Genomic DNA, 21,604 nt, shown 5'->3' on the forward strand with positions numbered 1-21,604 from the left:
AGATCTGCAACCGAGATGAACCGAGAAAACTCACCTTTACTGTTCAACCTGCCCAGAAAGGACTCCAGCTTATCCAACTTCCTGTCTGACTCCAGGTTCATGTCTGGTTTGGCCTCGATCTCTGCAAAGCAACATGCAGGATTTACTCAACGCCTGTGCATCACAGGTGATACCCTATTCCCTACAAAGCGCACTACCTCTTAAATAAGAAAACCAAAACCATTGTTTGGAATTTGATTGGAAATAAGTATACACTGTTTTAATCTGACGGACAGAAGCTAGCTAGCTTAACAATGATTGGATTACTTTGAGGACTGGGCTACTAACCTTCCAGGGGCTTGGATACGGCAGGGGCAGTGTTCTTGGGTTTGGACAGGAGGGATGCCACAGGGTTGTTGATGAGCGCAGAAGGAGCTGCCAGACCTAAAAAACAGACAGGAAGATACCACACAGTAAAATACCAGCAGTGCACTTGAAACCACTAAACAAACCTGATGTCCATGGCCTAACTAGGGAAATTAAATCTGCATGACTGGCAGACAGACAAAAAGGTTACTAGAGGGCTTCTGACAGACCGACACTGAGCCTGCAACAGTATGATGGTGAATGACGGGCAAATTGTCACAGGCATCAGATCCAGGTCGACCGCCAAACGGTAACAGGAATTGTCGGCCTATGTCGGCGAGTCCAACCTCTTTCCACTCTGGGTTCAGCGCTGACTCATTGAGTTAAAGCTTGTCAGCGGTACCAGAAACAGTAGCAGTCAGCCTTGTGTGTGAATTTAGCCCATCTCAACTCTCCTTAGTTTTGACAGTAATCCAACATGCTCCCTTCATCTCAGTCAGCAGTAAACCAGCGTGACCCTCAGCACTGCCGTTAATGGGATAATAGGAGAGTCATTATATCATGTTCTGCCCGAGTGAAATACACACTGGGACTGAAACTCCATGCAGCCGCCGGGAGAATTATATCCACGGGCTGCCATAACTGTTGAATTAAATGGAAGGAGTCGAGGAGAATTGGAATTGACACTATTCCACTTTCTAGCGTTGGTTTTTATGAAGCCGGCTTTGATTCGATTTTGTAGTGGGGGGCGGGAGGGTGTGTGGTGTTTTTTTGCGCACGGGTCAGGCTCACAAGTGTACCAGACCTTCTAAAGCGAGCCCTGACCTTTCTTGACCATGCGTGCGGCCACAGTGAACTGCGTTGAGTCATTGGCGGCGCCGAGGCCCTTGGACTTCCAGGCCTCCTCCCGGGCCACGATCAACTGCTTTCTCTCCTGGATGGACATCTCTATACGCTGGCTCTGGGTCTCTGTGGTCTCCTCGCCTCCACCCCTCCTCTGTTAGGACAACAACAACACAAATATGGAGCTAGGAAGACCCTGTGCATTCAGGGACAGGATGCATCACCTTATTCTCAAACAGCGGCCCATTTCCTACATATTAAACCCTGGTCTAAAGCACGGGCCTACATTTGGAATAGAGCACAATTTAAGTGAGGTCAATTGTTCAAAACGTTAAAGGTTTAAATGTTGACAGGACATTTGAACAACCATCAAAACACCTCAGCTCTGATAGTGTTCACCCTATATTAGATAGACTACCCCATTCCAAACATGTCTGCTCTATAATATTACACAGTCCCCCCCGCTTTATTACCCTCTGAATTGACTGGTTTGAAACAGAGAAGTGAATTTAAGAGAATGGGGACAGCGGATGTGAGTGGATGTCATGAACGGGCAGCCTTTAAAAGCTAATTTACCGTAGAACAACCCAGTCACCTGACAGATCCGTCACAGGCGCGTCAGACACACACACACGCTTTTAAGAGTCTCAATCGCACAAGTGGAAACATCCACAACAAGTGAATTCCCATGTGTACACACAAAAACGCACACGCACACACATCCTCTACAAACCAAAACTCTCAACTGCAGATGTAATGTCTGTGCAGTAAGCCAATGAGTAACACTGCAGTGTGAAATTAGGCCTGTATGAAAAACATGTATAAATGGGAGTGGCTGACGACTACTGGAGTGGGTGAACCGTTCACCTTCCATCTCCAGGGGTGCCTCTCATCCCTAACCATAGAGGGACGGGTCACTCTGGGCGTGGAGGGGCTGAAGATGCCAGACATTGGGGGGCTGGCGACTCTGGACATAGGGGGACTGGTTGCCTGCACATCACCAGGAAGATGGGTGAAGAAAATGGAGAAAGGAAAGGAGAGAGAGAGAGAAAGGGATGAAATGACAAGGACAGATTGGAGGAAAGGGGCTTGAAAGAGTGAACCGTCATCACAACCCTTCCATTGAGCTTCAGAGCTATTTAGCCTCAAAGCCACATATCGTCAGAGAGATGTGAAGCTATGCACAGCTACTGCTCTCCATAGGCAGAACTAGGCTCTGAGATTCTTTATCATGCCATTGCTGCAGAATTTCACGGCAAAGGTATAACTGGGAGTAGCAGCAGTACAACAAGCCAATGTCTCCAGACTAACGTCTGGCCCGGTCCGATTAAGGACCAATACAGTGCTGCACAACAACAGGCAAGGCAGGTTTAACACCAGATCTACCGTGCAGGAGAACACAGGGCTTCTCTTAGAGTATTCATTTTAGTATAATGCAGGGCTGCTTGGTCCAGTTCCTTGAGAGCTACCTCCCGGCTGGTTCTCTCCAACCCTAATTTTGCACACCTGATTCTAACAAGGAGCCGGATGAAAAGCTAAGCCAAACCAGTCACAACTGGGGTCGGAGAGAAACGGCGAGCGGGACTGAACCGCCTTTCTGTAATGGATAGGGTATATGACGAAGCAGCTGCCCATGCTGAAGGTATCACCGGGCCTACAAATGCATGCATTACTTTAGTATACCATATATAAATGCTTGGTAATAAGCATGTTATTACTCGTTAACACTTGCACAAAGCACCCTGCAGTAGCTAGGCTGAAGCGGAATACAGTGTGCAAGCCGTCAAATCAGATGAATGGCCTCACCTGGCTGTACAGATCAAGACTCTGACTGATATCGTCAGGGAGATCGGGAGGTGGAGAGAAAGTGCTGGAAAAGATGGGCTCCTACCGAGGCAGTGGCGTGGAAGACAGAGGTCAAACAGACAGGTTAAACAGATAGGCAGGACGAAAATAGAGGCAGGTAAACAGATTGCCTGAAAGAAGTGGAAAAAGTACAGACTTAATGAAGATTACACAGTAGATGGATTTCTCTCCAACCAAATACTGTATACTATAGATCTGCCACCCGCAAATGTACTTTGGTAGTGTTTTGTAAATGATGTTTGGAATCATATCCTGCACGTACCAATGTTCATTGAACGCAATGCTTTTAACGCATTTCAAAGGGCTTTTATAGGCGGCATAAGACAGGGAATACAAGCAGCAAAATTAGTTTCCACATCACACCTGAACCCATGCCTGCCTTCCAAATGACACCCTATTCCCCACATAGTACACTACATATGGAAAAACCCCTATGGGCCCGGGTTAAAGAACTATGCAGGGAACAGGGTGCAAATTGGGATGCAACCAATGACATCACCACTTAATACACCACAGCAAAAGCCTTGAAGTCACAACTGACTGACGGACATCTGGAAAGCAGGACACACCACAGGAAAAACAAAGATAGGGTTGGAAAATGTCAGTAACTTTCTTAAAATTCCTAGATATAAATAGTTGGAAATTTTACAAAATCAGAAAGGGAACAGGCAGGAAATCCCGGTGCCCTTCAACCGTGACTCGAGGAAAACCATTCAAACTTTGGATTTAAGTTACTGGATTTTGCAACCCTAGGTGAAACCCTGGTCGCACCGCCATCACTAGTGCCTTCACATGGAAATCACAAGCACCCGAGGTTCCCCACTAACACACTGGCCTTACCCAAAGCTGATCAGACACAGCCAACTCATCCATTATCGTCCCTTCCTCCTGAAAAACACAACCAGGAGAAAAAAGGTGTCTGCGGACGAGGTAGTGATCCACATGGCGGGAGCTAAAACGTTCAAACGACTTTGAAATCCCAGCCCCACACGGGGGTCATTCGGGCAACATTTCGAGGACCAACGGTGACTCTAGAGTCCCTGGCGTTGTTTCGTGTACTCTACAGTTAGCCCATCCACTGTCGTTCAAACACATGGTAAGCACCTACAAATGATGACCCTCTCAAACAGACCGTCCTCGCTCATTAACATCTGCTGTGCCGTGGCTACTCTGCATCTCGTTTGATCTTAGAACGGTCTTGATTGAGCTTCCTGTCAAGGTGGAACGGGAGGATAAAACATCTATGCGACCTCCTGACCTCCTTTGAAGTCTGTAGACGGGCCGTCTGTGTTTCTGTCGGTCCGGGGTAGGAGGGAGACCGCCTCTCCATGTTTGTCATTGTTTTGTCCATTAAGAGGTAAAAGGTGAAAACGAACCTAGAAGAGCACTCTTTCTGGCTTGACTAACACAGGCCCAGGCAACAGCCTATATGAGAGAAAGTGCATTTGTGCCGGCCTGCTGTTATCACGTCAAATATTGTGACATGTAGTCCCTAAAGGACTACAGCTGACAAAGCTGTGAAAACAAAGATTGGCCAGCCAAATTAAACTGATAACCAAAATATTGAATTCCTGCTTCAATGGAAAGACCAGTTGGTGAAAGGTTCTAAACAGAGAGGCATGTGTGACATCACCCCAACCACAACCCCCCCGCCCCGACGCTCTTTAAAACACACAGGCAATATAACTACAGTGCACATGCAAAGGTTGAGAGAAAAAAGGTTTATTTAAAAAAAAGACATGCAAACAGACAAGACGACAGATTGAAAAGGAGAAGTTACATAAAACATGTATTGGTTAAAGTAGCCTAAAGACAAGAGACCGAATTAACAACACACTTGCAGGTTTTAAAGAAAACATAGAAAACACATTTAAAATAATGGAAATTAATTTGCCAAAAAAGAAATGTAAGTATGGATCGCATATTTGCCAAATGCATTTGGAAAACCACAATGGGAAATGTCACAGACATTTCCTTCCAGCAAAAAAAAATCCTCATGTAGGGGAATAACACCAATTTTGCATACATAATTGGGTGTTTTAGCAACAAATGTTCTCAGAATACATATGGTTAGCTAGCAGCTTGAACAACAAAAGAATTACAGAATATAGTACCAATGTCAATACAGTATACAGATACAGGCTTTTACTCATTTTACTATATTAGTCTAGTTACTATTATCTCTGAGAAATACGGTTTAAGATATGCAAGACAATCTGGCGCATTTGTCTCAATAAGCTAATAAAAAAATAAAAATAAAACACATTAATCAATTCCCACATGACAGAGATGAAAAGGAAAAGACAGACACAGAGACCATGTTGACGACAAAACACAACCCCTCTGTTTAGAGATATCCACAACTGTCTTGGTCTGCATTTACACCGTCTACACTAAACCAATCATACAATCATACTTCAATCATACAATCAATTCAAGTTCAATTATCATCATTTGGTCCACTTTTTCAAGTAAAGTAGGTAGCAAACTAAGGTTTGCTATTTGCCCAAGATTATCCCTGACTGACTGTTCAGTGAAGACTTGAACTACGTGCATGAGAAGCATTTTTAGCGGTGCTGTAGAGAGTGAGAGAAGGACCAGTTGCTGTCATTGATTAATGAGCGTACAGTATATTACCGACAGGAACGAGTCAAGTTACCTTCTTCTTGAAGCTTTGCTCCACCTCCCACAACTGAGCGTGACGTTCGGACACGGCCACCTTCACTACGTCCTGCTTCTTATTTATCCGGTTCCTCCAGTCCTCCTCGCCGCTCTTCTTCAACAGGGCCAGCCTAGAGTAGTGGGGTGGGTGGAAGAGACAGAGGTCAACTGGATTTCGATTGATTCTGCCCGGAGGCTGTGGTTGTACAAGACAAAGACACGTTAGATAGAATACACCGTGGATTCTTTCAGCCATCTGTCCAATGAGATCAATCTGATCGATGACTACAGGCTGCAAGAGCGCTACTCGGACCCCACTGGATTGGACGCGGGCTTCAGCCATAGCTTCGGCTTTCATCTTATGCTCTTAGCTTGGGGTTACAGTTACAACCACGCAGCTAGAACTAAGCCATCACTGGACTAGGTTCACACCAAAACAGAGGTAGGCATCTGTGACCCAGGAATATGTTTCTCATTTAACCAAACAGCCGTATTGAATTTAGCATAGTTAAAGTGGGGCGCCTAGTTGAGATCAACTCCTGTGATAGCTTCAGTGGTACGGCAACAAGTTGGTTATTGGTCATTGATCAAGGTAAATCATTACGGGGCCGAGAACATAAACACCTGCTCCACCTGCTGTGAACTCTGATAAATAACATTACTTGATTTACGTGCACCGAGGTTCTCAGACTGCCTCAACAACTCCATGTTAGGGTTTAACGGGTTTCTTCCAACTGTGTGTCCCAAATGTCACCAAAGGCATGAACTACATAGGGAAGAGGCTACCATTTGAGACGATGCAACCAAAGCCAAGCTGAGTGTAAGCAGAGCAGTTCAAACAGCGGACGTGCACTCCGATCTGTCCTGGACAGTCGCCAAACACACTCCGATGGGGACAACTGAAGCACAGACCACTAAACAACCCTCGGAATGATCAGTCAGGGTGAAAACAGAGCAGGGACTCTATGGCCAGTTTAATTCAATTTCCTTTCAGATCTCACCCAGTGGAAAACCTAAAGGCTTAAGATTCTTTTAAGAGCCATCAAAACAAGAAATGTATCACCAACATAAGCTAGTGGAGAGAATACACCGATCAGCCATAACATTATGACCCCCTGCCTATTATTGTGTGGGTCTCACTTTTGCTGCCAAAACAGCCCTGACCAGTCGAGGTATAGACTCCATTAGACCTCTGAAGGTGTGCTGTGGTATCTGGCAAACCAATACATTATCAGCAGATCCTTTAAATCCTGTAAGTTGTGAGGTGGGGCCTCCATGGATTGGACCCGTTTGTCCAGCACATCCCACAGATGCTCGATTGGATTGAAATCTGGGAAATTTGGAGGACAAGTCAACACCTTAAACTCATTGTTGTGGTCCTCAAACCATTCCTGAACCAGTTTTGCATTGTGGCAGGGTGCATTAACCTGCTGTAAGAGGCCAATGCCATTAAGGAATATTGTTGCCATGAAAGGGTACACATGGTCTGCAACAATGCTCAGTGGGGTGGTACGTGTCAAAGTAACATCGACATAAATGGCAGGACCAAAGGTTTCCCAGCAGAACATTGCCCAAAGCATCACACTGCCTCGGCTGGCTTGCCTTCTTCCTATAGTACATCCTGGTGCCAAGTAAGCGACACAAACGCACCCGGCCATCCATGTGATGTAAAAGGAAATTTGGTTCATCAGACCAGGCCACCTTCTTCCATTTCTCCGTGGTCCAGTTCTGATGCTCACGTGCCCATTGTAGGCACTTTCGGCAGTGGACAGGGGTCAGCATGGGCACCCTGACTGGTCTGTGGCTATGCAGTCCCATACGCAACAAACTGTGATGCACTGCGTGTTCTGACACCTTTCTATCAGCCCTTGTCAAAATCTCTCAGATCCACTGCAATCAATATATATTATCAATTATATTTTTATTTTCAGGTTAAAAACCCTTCCATGCTTAAAATGTGGTATATTTTTCTTAAAATGCCAGATTATACCGCTTGTTTTTAGAAAATATGCATTGAATATTGTGTAATGTTTCTTGTTCCATTGGCAGATTATTTAACTTATTTCAAGCAAATATCTCAAATATTGTTAAATTGCCTCGTTCCTTTGGCAGTTTTCTTTTCAGTGTCCTATACGCTTGCCCATTTTTCCTGCTTCTAACACATCAACTTTGAGGACAGAATGTTCACTTGCTTCCTGTATATCCCACCCTCTGACAGGTGCCATGATGACGAGATCGTGTTATTCACTTCACTTGTCAGTTGTCATAATGTTATGGCTGATCGGTGTATACCAGAATAGCAGTATTAGATCCTCCAGAGGTAGGCCTGCTGTATTCAGGGACATTTATCAGACAAACATACACTGGAAGTTGTAAATATACTAACAAAGTGCTGACTAGTAAAGGCAGACATGTTGTACAGAAAACCAGATTAATATAGTGGGCTGCTTCACTTGCTCAGTGGCATTTTTATATGTAAAAATTGGTGAGGCACAAACCATTTCAAAATATAGGATACATACCAGTAAAGCTACACAACTCCCTATTGCTACTGATGTGTTTACTTAACATATCAACAAACAGCGTGGCTCCACAAAACACTTAACGACAGAGCGGCTTGCTTCTGCCAGGTGTAGTAGTACACATACTGGAGAGAGAGCGAGAGAGAACTTCTTGTGTAATTGCTCTCCTCTCTCACACATGTAAAATTACCAAACCAAAATTTACAAAGCTAAATTAGGCATGCAACCAAGCTCATAACCAATGTGCCTACAGGGCCATACGCGAACAGCAATGAGCTCAACACCACTCTGACACATTGACACTCGTCACCATCTATATCAATCGATCCAGCACAAACATATGACCAATGCACGGACCATCACAAAGGCAGGATGATAAAATATGCTTTCACTTGCCAAGGCTGAGGGATCCCTTGAAGAGAAAGGTGGTGAGGTGGTTCTTCCTCTGGGAAAACTTTGATGACATTGGGAATGAAGTCATGTACCTGCTGAATCAGCTGGCTTTCGATGGACAACATGGCCAATGCGTTGAGTCGCGGCTGTCCCATGGTATTGTGAGTGAAGGATTTTACCCTCTTCAAGGTGGAAAAGTTCCTCTCTGACTCGGATGTCGTCATAGGTGTTATGATAATTTTCAGCAGAGTGATGGTCTCATGGACGGATCTTAACAGTGACGGGCCGTCTTACCAGTGTGAAGCTCAGTGTGGCGGTACAGAGTGGTCAGCTCAGTCTTCAACTTTTCCTTGAAATGGGTGAGCGCAATGCTAATCCCAGATGCATCAATGCTCGGTTTTTTAAGGAAGAAAAAAAAAATCCAGCAGTTGCAGAAAGGCTCGAGTTTTTTTGACAGGCCGTATGCCTCACGTCTGGTGGCCTCATCCCAACCTGGTTGTGTGCGTATGTCCTCCATACACAGGAGCAGCGAAGCACGGTTTTCCCAAACTGCATTGACAGTTCTACTTTTACAAGTTCCATCGTACAGCGGGTGGCCTTGGAATGAGTCTCTGTGCTGCCTCAGCAAGTGCCGCAAAATGTTTTGGAGCACCAGAGAAAAGGTGGCAAAAGCAGTTAAATCTGCAAAGAAACACCTTCAGGATGCTCATACTTGCTGAACAAAGTTGCTGCAAGGTCAGGTTCTGCTGGTGAGCATAGCAGTGAACAAACTGGGTCTCTTTCATTAGTGTCTGTACCCCTCGAACATTTCCACACATTACAGCCGCACCATCATGAGTCTGAGTGACCAGCTTCTCTCCCAGCTTCAGTGGTTCTAGCACACCCTTGATGCTATTAGAGAGGTCGAGTCCTGTTTTATCTTTGACATCCACAAACTCCAAAAACCTCTCTGTCACTTTATTGTCAGGCAACATGTATCGCAACACAACCACCATTTGTGATTTATAGGAGACATCAGTTGTCTCATCTGCCTGTATGGCAACACATGATGTTTTGTCCACTTGCTTGGCTATCACCTCCCTGTACACTTCATACATACAGTCTAGCAGTTCATTTTGCACAATGCTGGATGTCCCTTTGAAAATGGGCTGAGCGTCATAGTGCCTCTGAAGTCTCGAATCACCCTCACACAGTCTCGAAAATGCATCTGAATATTCCAGGATTCAGGGAGTCCACCGACTCAATTTCACAGCATTGTCCAGATGACTCCCGCTGCTCTCATGTTTTGCAATCCTCTCAGAAAGATGTTTCAAATCTTTGTAACCCGTCCTCGACCAAGTACCATCTCCACCAAATAGCAGACATGGAAAACAGAAGAGGGCCTTCTTTTGTATGCTAACCGTTAACCACTTTTTCTTCAAAAACCACTCCACGTTAAACCCACTTTTACCAGCAGTTTGAGTGATCAAAATATCACGTGGCTGATGGGCACCATGTCGGTTTACTTCAGGTTTCTCAAATTATGGGTTTCAAACCAGTGCTCTAGTATGAAATCCACTTCATCCATTTTCTCAAGTTATCTGGCGTTTGTGAAACTAACAAGCTAGCTAAGACAATCTACCCTCCTTGCTCTTCTTGCCAACTAATTTTGGCGCCAGACAGACAGCCAATCAGGTCTGAAATACGAAATGACGCTGTAGTGGGGCTACCAGCTGTCAGCCCCACTTGGCATCAAATTTGTGTGATCTACATTGATCACACTAACATTCTGAGCATGCATATTAATATTTTCACACGTACAAAGTACATTGCATTGTGAGAGAGGGGCTAGCCCCACATTTACGCTTAGCCTATGGCCTACAACTGCAAACTCGAATCGGCAGAATGCAGTCTAAAGCAGCAAGGCAGGGACCAATGAACATGAAATAAAATCCTAACACAAATTATATGCAATTTAGGAAGATGCTATATTCATAGATCTGTTCCCCACCTGCCCCAAATTACCAGTCGCCCCTGCACTGGCTTAAATTGGCGGTTACAATTGGATTGCTTCACTTGCTTAGATTCAGCCAAGTCCTGACCTAAAAAGCATGGTTAAAAAAGTCAGTTGAAAGGCTGAACATCAGAGAAAGCAGCCCTCAAGAGCCACAGTTCAGGCCAGACTTCAGTCTGTAACCCTGAGGGCACTGGCCCAAATGGCATCCAATAACCTTTGTAGTGCACTACTTTTGACCAGGGCCTGTAGGGACAAAGCAACCCGAAAGCTTGGGGGCAGAGATGCCTTCTGCTCCTCGCACAAACACCCCTCTGTCTTTACCACGACTGGACACCCTGCTTTAGGGGAGGGGCCAGAGTGTGACACCAGCAGAAATGAATGGGCTCAGAGGAACATCAGCAGCGGAGAACGTTGCCGACAGAGCATGTTACATCACACACCGACCTCGAGGAAAGGGGTTCCACGGCACAATGAAAACTGTGAAATGTGATGCCAATGATGGAGGTTTCATGCAAGGATGCGGAACCCCACACGAGGCTTGGTAGTCATTGGAAGTGCGTGTTGTTCCGTTATGTCATCAATCAATTCAAAAGCCAATGATAGTGGGGCGTGTTCACCACAGCCAATCAATGGGCAGCTTGTTGACATGGGAAACTGACAGAAACATACTTATGTAATTAAATGATTGTTAAGGAGTTGCTGTGACAGGGCAAGGCCATAACGACAAACTGGACAGAATGCCCAATTTGAAAAATACAAAATATGTATTTTATATATATATATTCAAGTCATAAATATACTTAGAACATTGTGGACTGCAACAAGATAAAGTTATCACATTTAGTAAAGATTGGATTGGCCTACATTTCATTTGCATTCTGTGAGCTATTTAAGAAATCAGGATAGGCTGACATTGCAGCTGGACTAATTCCACAGCAACAACCTAGATGAATCACAGTAAGTACACAAGATGGGTGAAGTAACCACATCATTAAGTCATTGGTCTGATTGGCCACTGTGGGGGTCAAGCCTTGACATACCTTACAAGTAATTTATTCATCAGAACCCAACCATTTCACACCAAGGTTGTGAAAACAGCAAACATTTCTGATACTTTCTGAACCTACACAGCTACCCCTAAGATATCCCATTGCCTTTGGTTTATTAAAATAGAGCCAAGAATCTCATCTCATTTAGCTTACTCTATAGGCATGTTAAGAGACCCATGGCAAGACCAAGTCGAAATGCAGTCAAACTTAATTTCATTATCCAGGTGCTAATAATAGAATTCCACTGGGGTACACTAACTACCGTGGTGACAACAGCAACAGGAGACAACCTAATTTCCAGAGCAGAGCCACTTCTGTCCCGTCTCCCCCCGCCCCCCCCCCATCTGTCTACTTTCTAACGCTTACAAAAAACATAACTGACATCCATTCAACTCCAAGAGCACCTAACACCATCTTCAGCTGTCACCTTCTCCTTTACAACCTACGTTCCTCAATTTAACGCCAAGGTGAGTCCCTCACTGTCTCCTTTATCACCATCAGGCTAACATGACAGCAATCCAGTTAAATAAGTTCTGACTTATACTTCCCTGCAGATCAGAAGTCAACGGAATAACGAATGCGCTTGTGGCTGCCCATTCCTGACTGAATGAAACAAAGCCACAACACACATGAACTACACTGCAGACCCAATTACTGGAATAACGCACAGAACAATTCAGAGAAGGAGGGCAACGTGTTAAAGTCCAAAGCAGTATACTTCAGGAATAACTGCCCTAAGACAACAGCCTGCCCTGATCAACCCAAATGCTTCTATGCATGAGGGAAAAAAATGGGAACTGACCTGTCTTTGATGGACATCTGTCTGGCTGACATGGCTTCCGAGAGCTCCAGGTCCTCCTGCTCAGCCTGGGCCAGGCTGTGTGTGTGTCCCACTCCGCTGGTGATGTCTGTTTGTGTGTCCGCTCCTCCCAGCTCCCGCACCAGAGAGACACTCCTCAGAGGCTCCGCGGCTGTTCTCGATGATGACACACTGGGATCTGGCAGTTCTGCATGCGCACACGCACACACACAGGCATTAGGACAGTTCCCCAAGTAAAATCAATGACAACTGGCAAAAGCAAAAGCCACACACATTGAAATCCACACACCAAGAAGCACCGAGCTGATAAATGCTGAGTCCTCACTGTGTTCACACCCTCCCCTGAGTTAAGCTTCTAGTCCTCTGAAGAGTAACGTAAACTCCCTTTACAGACATCCAAACCATAACAGTCTCTCTCTCACAGCCCTCCTAACTCTTTTGATTGGTCTGTGCCCTCGCATGCTTGAGCACAAGCCTTGACGCAGACTGACGAGACCAAACAGGGGAGAGAAAGCACATCCTTAATCAAATGTCATATAAGGGAAAGCTAGAAAACCACAATCGCCTTGCGCAAACAGTCCACAGACACATTCACACACAACAGGAAATCGTTTTTTTTTTATGACAGTTTCAGCCGCTGGTAGATCAACAGCTTGTTATCTCATTTAACAGCGGTGTGCTCTCATTCTGGCTATGTGGAGGTTGTCTGGTGAACCGTGTACATGAAGGCTTTACTACTGAACAGGAGCCGTACAAGCTGCAACATGGAGGGAAGACAGACATGGGAGAACTAATAGAACTAATGTCATCGGTTGGTTGGACAGGTCCTGAAAATTATAACAGAGAGAAAGAGACACAACAAATAGAAAATAGAAAAAGCAAGAGACCGACAAAGAAATCTACAGAGGGATAGAAAAAAAGAGAAAAAGACAATGGGAGAGACAGATAGAGAAATATTTTGTGAATTTCCTAAATCACTAGTGAAAGAAAGGAGCAGAGGGCGAGAAACTGAAGGACAAAGATTGTCTCACCAGCACTGATGACCTTTGACTCGTGTCTGTCTGGGTCCTGGAGGCCCTGTCTCACATTCTCCATCTGCTCCTGGCTCTTGGAATGCTCCAGCGCGTCCTGGGGCTCCCAAATCTCAGCACCTCCTCTCCGGGCAAAAGGCTGCTCCTCCTCCCGCTCCCTCCCTCCAGGCCGGGCCAAAGGCTGGAGCAGGGGGGCCTGTCTGACACCTCCCTCTGGAGAGGGCAGCTTCCTCTTGCCTCCCCCGAGAGTGCCCTCCTCTCCGCAGTGGAGGACTGCAGTGGGGTCGGCCTGGTGCCTCTGCTGGGGAGCGGACACAGACCTCCAGACAACCCCGGAGGGTTCTGGGATCTGGGAAGGAGAGCCGGGTTGCCGGGGGGCAGACCTTTCGTAGTACCCAGGGTCGGGTGTGACGAGAGCATCCACGGGTGGGCCAGCCCCGGCCCCCCTGGCTAGGTGGATGTCCCCCGCGTGTTCCGTGGAGACTGTGGCCCCCGGTTTAAGGGCCGAGGAGGTGGTCAGATCCAACCGGGCCCCGTTGTGGATCTGAGTGGACGGAAAGAAAATGGAAAAGTTTGAAAGCAACAGAGAGAGATGGAGGTAGAGTGACATAAAAAACAAAAACAAAGGTCAGCTGGAGTGAACAGAAAGCTACCTAATAGAGGCGTCAGCCATCCCGGAGGCTAACATACTGACACAATAGACCTCCAGATAATCGCGCTGACTAATCACAGGCTGCACGTCCTGTGGGCATCAAAAGAACTGCAGTATGTCTAGCCAATCACGACCCACGTTACAAAGACATGCTTGACCAGTCATGCACACCCACCCACACACACACACACACACACACACACACACACACACACACACACACACACACACACACACACACACACACACACACACACACACACACACACACACACACACACACACACACACACACACACACACACACAACACACACACACACACACACACACACACACACACACACACACACACACACACACACACACACACACACACACACACACACACACACACACACACACACACACACACACACACACACACACACACACACACACACACACACACACACACACACACACACACACACCACCCACACCCACACCCTTGACAACCACAATGCGTAACGATTCCGGGTCCTATTCCCTGGGTCCAGATGGAGGAAAACACACCCAAACGGGGTGGGAACCGAATGAGCACTAGTTTTCGTTACTGTTGCAAAAACATTTTGCTACGGTTTCAGGTAATGAATGTGACCTGGCTGCAGCCAAACATCTGAAGGGCAGGGTGAGTCACAGAATCATGCTTGGTGAATATTGCTGAATCAGCCTTTTCAACACAGAGGAGACACAATAATGACACAATCATCTGTTCATTTAGGATTGAGACAGAAAAGGTCAGTTCCACACCCACAAAACAATTACTGTCATAACGGATGTTTTTTTCAATGTCAAGAATCCTCTCCTCTAAGTGGTATGTCATTTTAATATGGTGTTCCAATTCATACAGGTGCATGTTATGGTTAACCTAGTTGACAGTAAAGAACATAAGTCGCAAAAAATGCACAAATAATCACATTTTAGGACATACTTAAAATTTATTTTAAAAAATCCTTCAAAAAAATCTGCTCAACTTGACTGTACAGCTTTAAACAGATTAAACAAAAGCTGTAAGATCTCAATGATTTGTCTGAAAAAGCTGCACTTACACTTGAAAAGCATTGAGGAGTGAACTTGGCTGAGAGAAACCAACGGTCAGCTGCATCTGATCTCGGACACTCCTGGGCCAATGTGGACCGTTCTTCAGTTACAGTATGTTACAGAATTGTAAAGAAATCTCAGTTATCAGCGGGAGCTAGAGTAGTCAACTGACATTCATTAGTCACACAAACCTAATTGGCTGAAAAGGGGGGGGGGGGGCATATTTACTGTTGCCTTGTTCATTGTTCCCCCTCTCAGTCACAGCAACCATGTGTCTATCACAGTGAGAAGAACCATGGCTTATGAGCAACTGCACTCGGTCCATCCCTCCATTTAGAGAAGGAACGAGGGATCAGGCCTTTGTTCTCTCCTTCCCATCTGCTCCACCACAGAGGCGTCTTTCATGCCAAACAGCAGTGCAGTAAATACGGGCCCGAATCCCAAACGGTGACCCATTTCCCTTTTTAGCGCGCTACATCCGTTGTGTATAGATCGCACTACATGGGGAACAGAGCGCCGCTAGGGACGACGCTGTGCTCAGACTTCACCATGCACAGAAATCACACTACGGCCTTTTCATTGAGGTGACGTGCCGGGGCAATGTGGGTCAGGCAGCAGAAGCCGCGGACGTGAAAGCCCGGAATTCATGTCCCGTTAAGTCGACGAGCCATGCGGGGAGAACTGCGCACAGCTTTCACGCGAAGCGGACAGACATGGCCGGCGTGCGTGCAAAGACAATGGGCGGCGCGGTTGAATGTATTAAATCTGCGAAGCGCTGCGGTTACACTGAGATTAATGGGGACTAGTCGTTTATGGCGAAAGATGGGTTGTAGATGACGGCCAGCTGCCATGTCAAACAAGCCCATAATCCCGGTACTCATGTGTTCGGCAGTCAACAACGACAAGCAGGGCTAAGAGCTGAGCGTAGCCCCAGTCGCGTCAGCCCCCCCCCCATCTGTCAGACAGGTGGATGCAGGGACGCTGGAGCCACGTTCCGCGGGGTAGAGCCTTACTTGTGTGACGTCACACCAGCCCTGAGGGAGTTCTATTTGGCCGCCGTCACACAGCTCCTGTTCGTCACAGGGGTCAGTGTCTGAGGCCTCCTGGACCAAAGAACACACAAAGTCCGACACTTTAAGGTGTGTGAATTACTGAGTCCTTAGTATTGACACGGTTAATAAACACACAATGGGTAATGTCATCAGTATGGAGATAAGAGGTTGGAATCAGTCAGGAGTAGATAACACGGTCTAGAAGGGTTATAGATTGGGCACAGTTACAGTAGACGCGATCACCACAACGAGTTAGAACCCCTTCCAACGACTTCTAACGGACATGAACAAAATCCCCGCTCTGCTACCTGTTCCATGTCACCCAGGGTGATGGGCTGGGTCTGGTAGCGGGGATTGGCTCGACGGCCCCGGGGATCGGGCTTGGTGTGGGCCACTCTGGGGGCGGGTTGGGCCAGCCTGTTGAACAAAGCCATCTTCTCTGCCAAGCTGAGGGTGGACAGATCCGGCTCAGCTTCCCCCGGGCCCTGCCGGGTTCACCATTTATTCAGAACGGATTTGACAAGTTCAAAAACACCAACCCAACACACATGCTGATTTAAGCAAAACCAATGAAATAAAGTGAATATAGACAAACGCACGCACACTTCCATTCGGGTTCTCTTGTTCTATGCCAGTAGATGTCTGACAACACACTGACTAGGTTAGAACACAACACGACATACATCAAAAACAACACCTACGTTGTTCAGGGCCTGGGTCTCCTCGAGGGGAGAGGTGGCCGGAGGGAGGAGCTTGGAGGAGGTCCGTCGTGCTTCCCTCTGGAACTCTAAAGCATCCTGGGCCTTCCGCGCCTCCGTGGCCTGCTCCCCTGCCGCAGCGCTCCGCTGCGAGGACGCCTGCAGACTGGGAGGAGGAAACGCATCCAGCACAAATGGAGAACATGAATGCAGGGCAGTCCATTCAGGCCAAGCCCATGCTATGCCACAGACAGAACAGGCAGACAGTCCTGGGCACGGCCTTCAGTGCGCCCACAAATACAGCATCACTCTATCGGCAGGCTGACCAACCAGCACTCAGTCTTATTTGAGACTAAGAGATATCAGACACCACAACACCAACCATAAGAGCTGAGTGAATATGCAAGGAGAATCGGCAGGAGATTTATCACGCAGGCCGTTCCCTCAAAACACACCAGAGGGCGCAAGACATCCAAAGAACGGGTGGGACCTGGCGACGACGGTTGAGATTTCCACACAGCAAAAGTTAGTGAACGCAGACACTAGCTTCCAAACCCAACCTTTATTATATTGAGGTGGGAGATTTAGCACAATCGTCATGCATTTAACCGGTGTTAAGTTATAGCCTGGCCCCAGAACTGTTGACGGCGTCGAGCCAGAGACCCGCCAAGACAGTGCAAAGAGTTTCAGGGACCTGGCTAGTTAGGTGAGTCTGTACATCGTGGTGACCCCTGACAGGCTGCTCATGCCCGCGTACCTGGGAGGTGCCAGACTGCCGGGGACTAGAGTGGGACTGGGAACACGGGCCGAGGTGCTCTGCGACGAGGGAGCGGGGACACTTTACAGTGATGGAGGAGTCACAGAGGGGGACAAAGACGGGGGTGACCATAGGAGGAGGTGGCAGAGGGAGGAGAAAAGATCCAGATGATTCTTTAAGGTGGCAATGAAAATCATGCAATTTTAGAAAAGGGAAAGGGGAAACAGCGCCCCCTAGTGTGCACAGGCACATTTGCTATTGTTTAAGAGAAAGATTTATCTGTATTACAACCGCTGTTCAGTGCAATGACGTGGAAAAAAATGCAGTGATACGGCATGTGTCAGTTTCAAGCCCTTGGGGAAAAACCTGAGGCCGTATAAGGGCAACATGAGGAGAAAAGGTGACATAGCTGCTCACTCCATCGTTTGTGTACTAACCAACGGACTGGAACCAGCAGGCAAATCACATATGTTCTCCATCAAAACTCATGACCTTGTCTGACTGGACTGGAGGGGTAAATACTCTGATTTTCGATGCATTGTATATAAAACGTCCTAAATGGACCGACGTGAGAACAATACATGGAAATATTTCTAAATTAACATAACATCTGAATCCTATTAACCCAACAGTGTCAACAGCCTCCCCTCAGGAAGAAAAGGGCCCAGGTTTGTTTGGAGGTTTGACGGCTACATATTTACGCCGCTCCCTGGCGTGTCGCAACCCCAAAACGCTGAGGTCACAATTAGCAATACTACAGTCCACGGGTGGGGCGTACCCCCCCCCCCACACCCCACCACACAGGAAGCTTGAGTGAGATGGGGGGAGGGATGGGGGGGGCGGGAACAGGAGTGAAGGGTAATCCAGGGATTTAGGGACTTACGTAGCTGCGATGACGACCTCTTCGGTGGTGACGGGCTGGGTACGGGAGCGGTCCTGGGCACGCCTCAGTCTCCGCTCGACGGCGGCGTTTCGGGACGGGGGCTTCGGGGCAGACCCATCCCTGTTCCTCTCCAGCTCCTGGGGAGGCAACGTATCAAGACCGGAGCAATCAGGCAGGCTTTCAAATCAACAGAAAGATTAACTCAAATCAGGATAAGAAAAATCCTGGAATAATATTGGAATTCATTTTAGTTTTTTTTTATTCCAATACAATCCCGACACAAAGGTCAGATCTGGAAACCAGAGCCTGGATGAAAAGGTTGCAAGGTTGTACTGGGAATATCAAAACAGAGAGGCATTTGCACTGAGGGCAAATGTGGACTTTGTCTCCGACATCGTGAAAGAGATCAAGATGCGGCCCGAGAAGCAAGCATGAGGCCGACTGATCAAAGAGAGCACATGATCCCTGTGGCTTAACCTCATGGAACTTTCATGTTATAAATTAAAATGCGGATCCTGGGTTCTTACTATGACTTGATGAGGTATGCAGTTGAAAAGTACAAACCACATGAGACAGCCAAAAGATGGAAAATCTGTCTCATTGCTTATGCTCAGTTGATTAGCACATATCTTTCATCGGACAAGTTGCTGCCTAACCCAAGCTTTTGTCGGCTGCCCAGTTTATATTATCGTGCAGAGTAATTGAGTCACAGAATGAATTCTGTCTCTGTGAATTTCAGGTGAGAGTTACAACAAAGCAACAGTGTGTCCATTCATACCCGGAATAGAGAACGTTTGGCTGCAACACTCAGCTTGGCCCGTTCATCCAACTTCTCTTCATCCACTAGAAAAAATACATTAAAAGGAGTAAAAAAGCGAGAAAAAAAGAAAAGGAAAAGAAACAACAAAAAACAGATAAAACAAGTGGGAGAGATGAATATCACAAGGAAATAAAACTATCCTGTTAAAGTGGCTAAGAGATCATTCTGGGAAAACAAACTACAAGAGGTCCCATAATTCCTAGCATGAAATAGCTTTCTTGAACAACATAAATCCTAATGTTCTACTAGTATGGAAGTGTACCATGTAAGTACATTAGTCCCATGGCTGCAGATGGAGATGGATCTCAATGGTTCTGCTGTGAAGTTCTACAGGGTTCCTAATCATCAGGATGGTCAACAAGGGTGCAGAACAATGTGACCGTGGGGGAAAAAACATTGTCAGATAGGTATGACCTGAGGAGGACGGGAGAAGTCCCATTATGTAGTGTACTAAGCTGACTAGGGCCACTAGTACTATATGGGGCACAGGGCACAATCTGGGACACAGATATACAGCAAGACTTCATCACAACTTCAGTTCAAAAGCAACCCGTCTGACTGACGCAGGATGACCCTGCAGAAGTGGATGCTAAAATGTGTCTGCGTTTAAAAAGGACCGGATTGATTCATATTGTCCCGCACCATATGCTATGCTAAAGCGGGCACCAACAATGACTCTCAGTCAATAAAAAGTTTGGATGCTCGCAAAACACTGTTCTTAGCGTACTAACAGCTTTTAACGGCATGTCATTTAAGTTCAAGTTAGCCAGGTTACAACTCCTTTCTCTGTGTATACCAATGGAGAAAAAGATCAAAAGAAGCCTACCTTCAGTACCGGCTAGATCTGGGCCCGCACCAGACCTTCAGGAGAAAAGGCAGAAACAGAAGAAAAAGAACCCAATCAGCAATCACACGTTAATAAAACAAATCGCACAGCCATAAGAAAGACCCCAAACAACTGCTGGTGAGCGCAGCTACCCAGAGAGGCATGAGAGACACGGCTTTAGGTTTCTCAAACCGCGACGACATGCCTAGTGCAATGCAGTAGGTGGTGTTAGGAAGTCAGTCTGAATCATAAATGGAGCCCTACTCCCTGGATAGTGCCCTAGTTCTGTCCTGGGCCCTAGCTCACTATAAAGGGAAGAGGGTGCCATTCGGTAGGCCATCACAGAAATCGGTTTGAAATGGAGAGAGTTGCCCAGTATTAGGCATTAGAGACCTAACAGTCGGCTGAGAGAGAGAGGGGACTCCTGGACCTCAACAAAAACAATGGGAGCAATTCATTCACCCTAGCGAACGCTGGTCACGTGGGACAATTACGACCAGGACACGGACGGACTCTGTACTCAGGACTTAGAGAGAACGGTCAGAGCACGCTAACACACGTCCTGTTGATAAACATGAGACGTGGAGAGGGAGGACACCCATACCTGGGTGCGGGTGTTCGCCCTCAATGCATGAAAACTCTCATGCAGCCTACTTGTCATTGGGAACAGTGCATGCAGCCTGAGAGAAAACACACCGGTTCCTGAACCAGTAGACGCTCTATAATCCCCAGGGGGAGAGCAGGGCCAATTCATTTTGTCTGCCATGCACTGATGGGACGGAACCGACAGTACCTATCAGACCGGTGTTTCTCGGCGGAGGTGACAGGCTGGGTCCTACATCTCTCTGAGCTCTTCCTACTTTCTCCAGGGGAGCTGTAGAGCCTGCGCCCCATGTCCCTCTGGCCCCTCCACAGGACCTTCATACTGTCCCGCTCCCCACTCCTGGGGACCTCGGCACCCCCCGGGGGATACACCCAATCTAACTCCCCCTCCCTTGGAGGCACAAGACAGAGAGGAGGAAAGCAGGGTGAGAAAAAGGACAGAAAGAGGAGACAACATGGAGCAACTTGCACTGTGCTTTTAAGCTGTCACGGCACAAAGGAATCCCAATCCGGGATTTTCCTTTAGTTGGAGGCACAGCAGAGGCCATAAGCAAAATGCTGTGTTAGAGCAACACACACTCACACAATCATTCAGACATCAGGTAGGCAGCTCAACGCTCTAAGCCCCAATATCAAATCCCCGAAACGGAATGCTCCATTAGTAGTGTTAATGATTCAAATACACACTTCCGGAAGAAACCGGAA

General features: G+C 47.0%; 1 protein-coding gene across 11 annotated transcripts in view; it reads right to left on the reverse strand.

Moving 5' to 3' along the window:
* The window catches only part of svila (supervillin a), a 62,184-nt gene that overhangs the window by 14,082 nt on the left and 26,498 nt on the right, over positions 1-21,604 (reverse strand). For 4 of the 11 annotated variants that reach the window (XM_013139565.3, XM_013139559.3, XM_013139557.3 and 1 more), the window contains 16 exons: positions 21,090-21,290; positions 20,297-20,331; positions 19,429-19,493; positions 18,651-18,787; positions 17,014-17,176; positions 16,621-16,797; positions 16,274-16,363; positions 13,527-14,070; positions 12,478-12,682; positions 5,714-5,846; positions 3,895-3,942; positions 2,995-3,075; positions 2,056-2,178; positions 1,171-1,342; positions 328-423; positions 35-121 (listed from right to left, as the gene is read on the reverse strand). In XM_013139565.3, coding sequence (XP_012995019.2) covers positions 35-121; positions 328-423; positions 1,171-1,342; positions 2,056-2,178; positions 2,995-3,075; positions 3,895-3,942; positions 5,714-5,846; positions 12,478-12,682; positions 13,527-14,070; positions 16,274-16,363; positions 16,621-16,797; positions 17,014-17,176; positions 18,651-18,787; positions 19,429-19,493; positions 20,297-20,331; positions 21,090-21,290 — 2,357 coding nt within the window. The remainder of the gene's footprint in view (positions 1-34; positions 122-327; positions 424-1,170; positions 1,343-2,055; positions 2,179-2,994; positions 3,076-3,894; positions 3,943-5,713; positions 5,847-12,477; positions 12,683-13,526; positions 14,071-16,273; positions 16,364-16,620; positions 16,798-17,013; positions 17,177-18,650; positions 18,788-19,428; positions 19,494-20,296; positions 20,332-21,089; positions 21,291-21,604) is intronic. The other 7 variants (XM_013139562.3, XM_013139566.3, XM_013139560.3 and 4 more) reach the window with 6 other exon arrangements.

The sequence above is a fragment of the Esox lucius genome, chromosome 21, assembly GCF_011004845.1.
Source record: "Esox lucius isolate fEsoLuc1 chromosome 21, fEsoLuc1.pri, whole genome shotgun sequence".
Lineage (NCBI taxonomy): Eukaryota > Metazoa > Chordata > Actinopteri > Esociformes > Esocidae > Esox > Esox lucius.